Source organism: Brassica oleracea, chromosome C8 (genome assembly GCF_000695525.1).
Source record: "Brassica oleracea var. oleracea cultivar TO1000 chromosome C8, BOL, whole genome shotgun sequence".
NCBI classification, from domain to species: Eukaryota; Viridiplantae; Streptophyta; class Magnoliopsida; order Brassicales; family Brassicaceae; genus Brassica; species Brassica oleracea.
Window position 1 is genome coordinate 3,023,751 of NC_027755.1, and position 8,834 is coordinate 3,032,584.

Here is an 8,834-nt window from a genome sequence, read left to right on the forward strand (position 1 = left end):
GGTAAAAAAAATTTAGAAAACGAACTAGCCGAATACAGAACCGAAAACATTTTTTTGCCGAACTGAACCGAACCTTCTAACCGAACTAACCAAAACCCAAACTTTTCGGTTCAGTTCGGCAGGTATGGTTCAGGTAATAACCACAAGCCTAAATAAAACCATCAAAAGACTTAATTTCTTTCGAACGAAATGAAAAATCGCACCGTGAATTCGATAATTAGATCGTCACGGGGATTACAAACATCCGAATCAAAACTAATCATGGGAACTTTCATTAAAATCTAACTTAAAGGAAATATAGAAGCCGCGACCACATGAAGATAAGGAGAAGGAAGAGAGACATGGCGGGCTAATACAAACTGTACACATGGAAAAATAAAATGAAAAAGATTCGAATTCCCTTTTCACGTAATGTAATTACGTTGAAAGAGGAGAACTTTTGGTTATAAGCAACTAATCAAGAACTGAGATTGTTTGAAGAGTTTGACTTGTCAAGAATCGACCACATGACGAGGACATCTTCATAACCACAAGCCATGACGTCACCTTGAAGCTCCTTCACCGTTCTTCTCTCGTGTTCCTCCCTCGCCTTGGCGTTTGCGTGGCGGTTGTGTGACGTTTGCTGCGGTTGGTTAAAGAACGTCGCCGCTTTCTTGAATGGCGTTGCGATTGTTTTCTTCCATGAAGTCATTCTTTTATGGGTTTTGACAAAAAACAGAAAAGATGAAATTAGTTCTAACAGTGGATTCCTTCCTCGCTTTTCTCTTGGAATTGGATTGAAGAGGTCTTCTATGTATTTAATTTATACCACCACATGTGAACACAAAAACAGTTTCTCTTATGATTTTTTAAAAAATTGTAATAAAATAAAATAAAAATTATTAAACGATAAATAATATTGGAGAAATGGGAGAGAGAGTGTGGTCAAACGAGGCAAGATCCGCGATAAGAGCATTCCCATGAACCCATCAATTCGATTTCTTATCCTCCCCACGTGATCTTCTTTGCTCACAAACTAACACAGTTTCACCGTTTTTTCACCTTTTACCTTCAATTTATATCCCATTAATAATGATAGTAGTTAGATTGGTTTTAAAGAATGTAAAGTACTAATACATTTTACTTATCAAGGTATTTTCGATAGTTAATCAAGAATGACTAGTTATGATTCAGAGGCATTGGTGATTGGTCACAGTGAAGAATTCAATTTCATTGGACTATATTTTTTAGTTAGTATATTTTTACATGATGGTGATATGGGCCATGAATTTGTTTATGTTACAGCTCATAATTTTCTGTTGTAAGGTTAACTCCAACAGAATTCTGGAACATCAAATATAGTGGGAAAAAAAACCCTATTATTCCACTAAATTTGATGTTTTGTGAATAGTCATACATCTAATATTGTCTAATATTATTCTTCACACATAGGGTGCGGGTGTAAATTTTTTTTGGAGTCGAGGCAAAAAAATAAAATATTAAAACATAAATTATAAATTATTATTTTAATTTTTTAATTTTTAATTTTTAATTTTTTTTGTCAATATATACATAAATCTTTAATCATATCATGAAAAAATAACTGAATAGACATGAGATTTAAATGAAACTATTAAGAAAAATGAAAATTTTGCATTAGGAAACTAAGTGATTAGGTTTAAATGTCTACATATTTTGCAAAAATAATTTCCTATTAATAGATTCCATTGAATTGAGCCTGTTTAATTTTTCTTTCGGTCACAATTTGAAATTCGAAAATCGATGGGGGAAAATATTACAATTTGAGGGTGATTGGAGAGTGTTGTAGATGATGTGCACATCCTCATTTGTTTCGATAGCACCAAAAATAAAACAATCAAGCTGTTGTTTATTTTTACAAATATTTTTCTTTCTACTAAATATATATAAAATAATATATTTACAATATATGTATATGTATGACTAGACTATTATAGTTACCATAAAAATATTGTATAGCATATAAATATATATATATATATATATATATATATATATATATATCACATTTAATGATTTTTTATTATATATGTATTATATCTATTTAAAATAATCCTTTTTATAATTATACACTAATAATTTGTATTTATGTTTATTTATGTTATTATTTAATCAAATATATATACGACAAATATCTTTTACAAATTTCATAATTAATTTAATAATTATATTACAAAAAACTACCATTTAAATTCTACTGCAAAAAAAAAACTCCTACAGTTTAAGTTTTAAAGCAAAAAATATAAAACTACAACACAAAAATCTACAGCTTAGATTCTACGGCAAAATATCTAACGCTACATCAATAACCAATCGAGCCCTTTATCATGGGGGCAATAATCTAGAACTTTAAGAAAATAGCATGAATAGTAAGATTTTGAGTGGGGGCACTTATCTAGTTGTTCCAAGTGCATCCACCACTGATCACACATAATACTATTTATCACACTTAACATTTATTTAATAATAGAACAAAATTAATATTATTTACTAGTTCAAATTTCTAACTAAAACAAATATATTTTATATTTTTTTCGCAACACTAACCATTAAAATATTATTTATATTTATACTTTCATTTATTAATATAATTAAAGAGTATCTTCAGTAGAGCATATTGTAACTAAAAATGTCATAGATATTCTAATAATTTTCATTGTCTAATAATATAATTTTAGTTACAAATTATATTTTACATAAAACAAATAAATTAATACATAAACTAATTAAGACAAAATAAATACAAAATTACAAAAAAAAACAATTAACAAACAAACATAAAATATGAATATGATAAGTTAGTTTTAGAAACATATTACAATTTAAATTTTATTTTATCATTTTCATCTTAAATTTAAATGATAATTTAGTAAAAAAATATTAAAATTAATAATATAAAATATCATTTTAATGGAAAATTTGGTATTGTGATTAGATATTAAAAATAATAGAGATGTATAATAATATAAAATGTTGTTTTTAGTGTCATGGTTGGTGTTGACTTTAAATTTTTTTTATCACAATGTAATAATAATAATAAAAAGGAATCTCATACATTCTATTATGTATTTATAAAAACGTCAGTAATAGGTTAGATCTTACATGAATCTGTCTAAAGCATCTCCAACTATATTTCATTTGTTACTCTAAAATGAAGTTTGAAGTAAAAAATGCTTCAATCATACTTCATTTTTTGTTCTGTTATAGAGTAAAAGACGAGATTACTCCATAAATAGAGTAATAATTTTTTTTATTATTATATTATTTTTAATTCCAAAATAAAGTAGGCTAAAGTAAACTGAACTCTTTTTTAGAGTTTATTTTAAAGTAAAAAAATAGAATGGTAAATTGGAGATGCTTTGAAAACCTAGAGACACTATAATAAAATGTAACCAACAATAGTCAAAGTAGATGACAAAAGCAAAAAACTATGCTAATAGATTTTAATGATACAAAAATCACAACTGTTTTTTTAACATGATCCTCGACTGTTTTTTACTTGGACGATCGGGTTGATAGGTTTATAGTGAAATATAAATGCTATTTCTGATCACAAACCATAAGTAGATATTTTCTAAGCTCCATGGTTGTACGGTAGACATTTTTCAAGCTTCATTGGTAAGATAACTACGCACATGACTACGCACAACGACAAACCAAAAAACTTATTACATCAACTTTATATGGGGTCTTCCTTTCTATTTATGTTTTTACCCAGTCTCGTTTTTTCTTTATTGATTTTGCGCTATTTATAGATATTTTTCTCGTATGCTCTCCATCTCTCGCACAAAGGCAGAGTACCTACAAATGTTGTTTAGCGAATTTTGGTTTTTCTTTTGGTTATTTCACTAATTCTTATTAAAAGAGAAGCACCATAATAAATGCATTCACACTATAATAGATACGTGGTAGTTTTACAATGATTTGATAATAAATATGCTAACGCGTTTTTAAGCAGAAGACGAGAGGGAGACTAACAGACACTCCTCTCTCTTCTACGGTGTCCTGTATTGCATACAGCGTATCCAGTTTGGTTTTATACCAGTTTTCCACCCCCTTGGTGTGTTTCTGTTGCTTGACTATCAAGGCTCGTTGGCTATTTCGACAGCATGAACCGTCAATTTGGATCCCGTGCAAGAGAGGATAATGATGGGCAAACCAGACGCCGACTAAAAGAAAACGAGGAAACGATCATTAGGGTTCCTGCGTTTGATAACTCTGATCTGATTGCAAAGATCAAACAAACCCTAAGTGGTAGGATGTTTCATTCTGATGGAAGAAGCGTGGAGGCTCTGCTCAAATACATGCCCAAGCGCCGGATTTGGGATGTTGAGGGTCGGGTTAGAGGAACGAATCTTGGGAAAAATAAGTTTCACTTCGATTTTGATAGAGAGGAGGACCTGATCAAAGTTTTGGAAAAACAACCTTGCCACTTCAATAAGTGGAGCTTCTCCCTAGAGAGATGGACCCCGACAATCAAGGAGGACTTCCCGAACTCTCTGCCATTCTGGGCAGTGGTTTCAGGAGTTCCGATCCATTACAAAAAGCAGGAAACCTATGAAAGCGTGGGTAAGGCACTGGGTGTCTTCGACAAAGCGGATGTGGAAGGAAGTCGGGTGAGAGTCTTTGTGAATGGAGATCTTCCTCTGAAATTTGATTGTAAGATAGGATTTGCAAATGGCGATGTAGTGAAAGTAACAATCCAATACGAAGATCTATACCGGCACTGCTATTCCTGTAAGCGACTATCTCATGAGGAGGGCACTTGTCCGGAGCTTAATGAAGATCAAAGAGTGAGGAACCGCCTGGCGAGAATTGAGCAAAAAGAGAAGGAAGAAAGAGCGACGAAAGAAGCCTTCTCCATTCCCCAACGCCAAACCTCAGGAGCATACATTGACTCCTACAGACACGAGAGTAGGGGAGGAGAAACAAGACCGACATATCAAGGGTTCCCAAAATTCCGTAGGGAAAGCCGCAGAGAAGAGGAGAACGACCATGACCTTCGCAAACAACTTAAGGAGAGACGTGAGGTTCACTCAAAGAACGTATGGAACAGGCTTGATTCTGGTCAATACTCTGAGCTTCCCCGGAATCGGGATAGATACCATCCATATCAACACAGCTCAGGAGCTATATCAAAAGAGATAACTAGAGATACTGCTTCCTCGTCCGAGTGGAGACCAAAAAAACCACAGGGGGACAAATACGATAAACAACCTGCGAGGCCCTGGAATCAAACAAATACGAGCTCTAGGAGCAGGAGATCCTCCGATTCTCAGAGAACCATCTCGGATAATCCCCGAAGACAAAGCTCCCATGCTCACGCTAGGGGACGGAACTCACGCTCCCACCATCGGGGACTCTAGAATGGAGACCAGTTAATAGGCACAGGGAAACAGGGGCTCCCCGTGGCCTTTTGAAAAAAGGTGATAACCTTGTGAACTTAACACAGCTCTCAGAAAATGATGACACTGAAAAAACAACCAGCATTAGGAGTAACACTGAAGTTTATGAACCTGTAAGAAATAAACAGACTAATATCAGTCTAAATGACACTGGCAAAGAGAGAGAGAATGAGGTCGATACGAACATGAGCGTTGATAAGGAACCGCCGATAGATACCCGAGACAATGGTTTGAAGCACGGATTAACACATGGATTTGATCAAGAAACAGAGAAGGAAAAAGAAACAGAGAGGGAGAAAGAGGATAGAGAGCTGGAAAACGAGATCGATGAATACGCTAAGCTCGCTGACCTTGCTGACCTGGATATGACAGAAGACATGGTCAATCAAGACGATCTCTTAGATGAGATGGAGTTACTGAAGGAGCATACCAGAGACGATGAGATGGAGGATGGCCGGATAGAAGCTATCTCACAACTCTCTCCAGAGCGACAGTGTACTAAAACACAAATGGCTATAGGAAAGAAGACAGCCAACCATGAAGTGGAGAAAGGAGAGATTGTGGAGGAACGAGAGACTGTGGAACAAGTTAAACAGGATCCGAAGAACAAGGCAAGTGCTCAACAGACCTCAACTCTAGGAAAGAAAAGGGGAGCTCGTAGCCCAGATCTCAAAGGTGCTTCAGCTTCTAGGAAGCTAGCCAGTCGTGGACGTTTTTCTCCAAAATCAAAGGTGATGAAGCCTGCTCGGGAGACGACATCTACTGCTCAAAAGGTCCCTCGTCATGAGGTGTATCCATCTGCGATGAGAGGCAGAAAAACAGTGGCTACTCTAGGTTCGGTGGTGTCCCAGAAACCACCCAGTTCTCGATGAATGCAATTGCATGGAACTGTCAGGGGGCTGGTGCATACCTGACGAAGCAACACCTTCGAGAGTTGCACCGCTGTTTTCATCCTCGTTTTCTTTTTCTTTCTGAAACAAAAAACAATTTTAATTTTCTGCAAGATTTTAAGTTTGAATTTGGTTATGATAATTTGTTCACCGTGGAGCCATTGGGGCTAAGAGGTGGACTTGCTTTGTTTTATATGAATGATTTTGAGGTGAAGGTTGAATTCTCTAATGAACGAATGATTGACATAGAAGCCAAGATAGAAGGACACAAAGTGTTTATTACCTTTGTGTATGGTGATCTGGTAGTTGAATACCGCGAAGCCGTATGGGAGAGACTCATGAGAATCAGCCTTCAAAGATCGGGGCCTTGGCTTATGGTAGGAGATTTCAATGAGATCACGAGTAACTCAGAGAAAAAAGGAGGCAGGAAACGACCGGAGTCGTCATTTTTACCCTTTAAAAATATGATCTCAGCATGTGGTATGATTGACTTCCCATTCTCTGGGAATATTTTCTCCTGGGCTGGGAGGAGGAGATCAGGGAGGGTGCAATGTCGCTTGGATCGAGCTCTTGGAAATGAAGATTGGCACCAAGCTTTTTCCCACATTGATGTGGAGTACCTACTACGATGGGGATCCGACCATCGTCCTTGGTGAGAAAAAGCTTACCAATATAATTTTAGTTTCAAAAAATTTATTTTTGAATGGTGTGAATAAACGCAGATAAACTAATCAGACTAATATTTGTCTGATATCAAAGACGGAGAGGCCAAGATCAATGTCTGAATTCCGGCCTATGAGCTTGTGCAACGTAAGCTACAAGATCATCTTGTGAACAAAATTATCACCAAGTTAATTTCGGAAACACAATCAGCCTTTGTGTCTCGTAGACTCATTACAGATAATATCTTGATCGCGCAAGAGATGTTCCACGCACTACGTACGAACCCGAGCTGCCAAAGCAAATATGTGGCGATAAAGACAGATATGAGTAAAGCTTATGATCGTGTGGAATGGAGTTTCCTGGAAGAACTAATGGAAAGGATGGGCTTCAACGGGAGATGGATCAATAGGATCATGCGCTGCATCTCGTCGGTATCTTACCAAGTCCTCATCAATGGGGAAGCAAAAGGAAATATCACACCATCTCGCGGACTGCGACAGGGTGACCCTCTGTCACCATTTCTATTTATACTTTGCACAGAAGTGCTCATCTCTCAGCTAACGAATGCGGAACACGAAAAGAAGCTCACTGGCCTAAAGATTGCACAAGCCAGCCCGCCAGTTTTGCACCTACTCTTTGCCGATGACAGTCTGTTTTTTTGCAAGGCGGACCAGGGAGAATGTAGTGAGCTGATGAAAATCATTGACGTCTACAGCAACGCCTCAGGACAACAACTGAACAAATCAAAATCTTCAGTTATGTTCGGTTCTAAGGTAGTAGCGTCCTCAAAAAATGACCTGAAAAGGTCACTAGCCATAAATCAAGAAGGTGGAATGGGTATGTATCTCGGACTACCTAAAAAGATATGTGGCTCTAAGAAACAAGTTTTTAGCTACGTCCAGGAGCGATTGAATGATCGCACAAATTCTTGGTCGACGAAATTGCTATCAAAAGGTGGTAAAGAGATCCAGATCAAAGCGGTCGCTCAAGCGGTACCATCTTTCACCATGTCCTGCTACCTCTTACCACAAGGAATTACAAAGAAATTAACGAGTGCAGTCTCGCGTTTCTGGTGGAGCACCAAGATCAATAATAAGGGACTTCATTGGGTAGCTTGGGATAAAATCTGTGTACCTATGGACGAGGGCGGACTTGGTTTCCGTGACTTTCACGCGTTCAACCTTGCCTTACTAGCAAAACAGTTGTGGAGATTACTTCAGTACCCTCACTCTCTCTTAGCTCGAGTTCTAAAAGGTAGATATTACAGACACACAAACCCGATGAAAGTGCAGAAAGCAAACAACCCATCCTATGGATGGCGAAGCTTATTAGCCTCAAAAGAAGTTCTTCATAAGGGTCTCCGGAAGAAGATAGGGAATGGACATACAACGAAAGTATGGGAGGAACCCTGGCTCCCAACGCAACCAGCGAGAGCACCACTTAGTATTGACAATGTCCGAGATGAAGACTTCCGCGTTCACCATCTCATTGATGCTCAGAATCAGTCTTGGAATCTAGAGATACTAAACGCAGTCATCACCGCGGAGGATATTCCCAGGATTACATCACTCCGGGTGAGCCGTACAGGTCGACATGATAGTTACTCCTGGGATTTTACGAAGTCCGGAGTATACTTGGTGCGATCAGGCTACAAAATAGCCCACGAGCTCCATTCTGCGGCCAGCCCGAACGTGGTAACGGAGCCTAGTACAACAGAACTGAAGAAAGCAATATGGAAGCTCAAAGCCCCACGAAAACTTAAACACTTTCTATGGCAAGTTACAACATGATACCTAGCGACGGCAAAGCAACTTAAAGTGAGACATTGTGCTAATGAAAGTATATGTGTTCGATGCGG

The 8,834-nt window shown here is 37.2% G+C and overlaps 1 protein-coding gene across 1 annotated transcript; it reads right to left on the reverse strand.

The window, feature by feature from the left end:
- Window positions 1-153: 153 nt before the first annotated feature.
- Window positions 154-832, reverse strand: LOC106307355. Its single transcript, XM_013744289.1, has one exon. It carries the CDS (start codon window positions 689-691, stop codon window positions 458-460), a length of 234 nt encoding a protein of 77 aa, XP_013599743.1. The 5' UTR covers window positions 692-832; the 3' UTR covers window positions 154-457.
- Between the last annotated feature and the right edge of the window lie 8,002 nt (window positions 833-8,834).

What these genes read in the sequence shown, in the direction of transcription:
- LOC106307355 (XM_013744289.1), bottom strand. Translation starts at nt 691, where the DNA reads ATGACTTCATGGAAGAAAACAATCGCAACGCCATTCAAGAAAGCGGCG.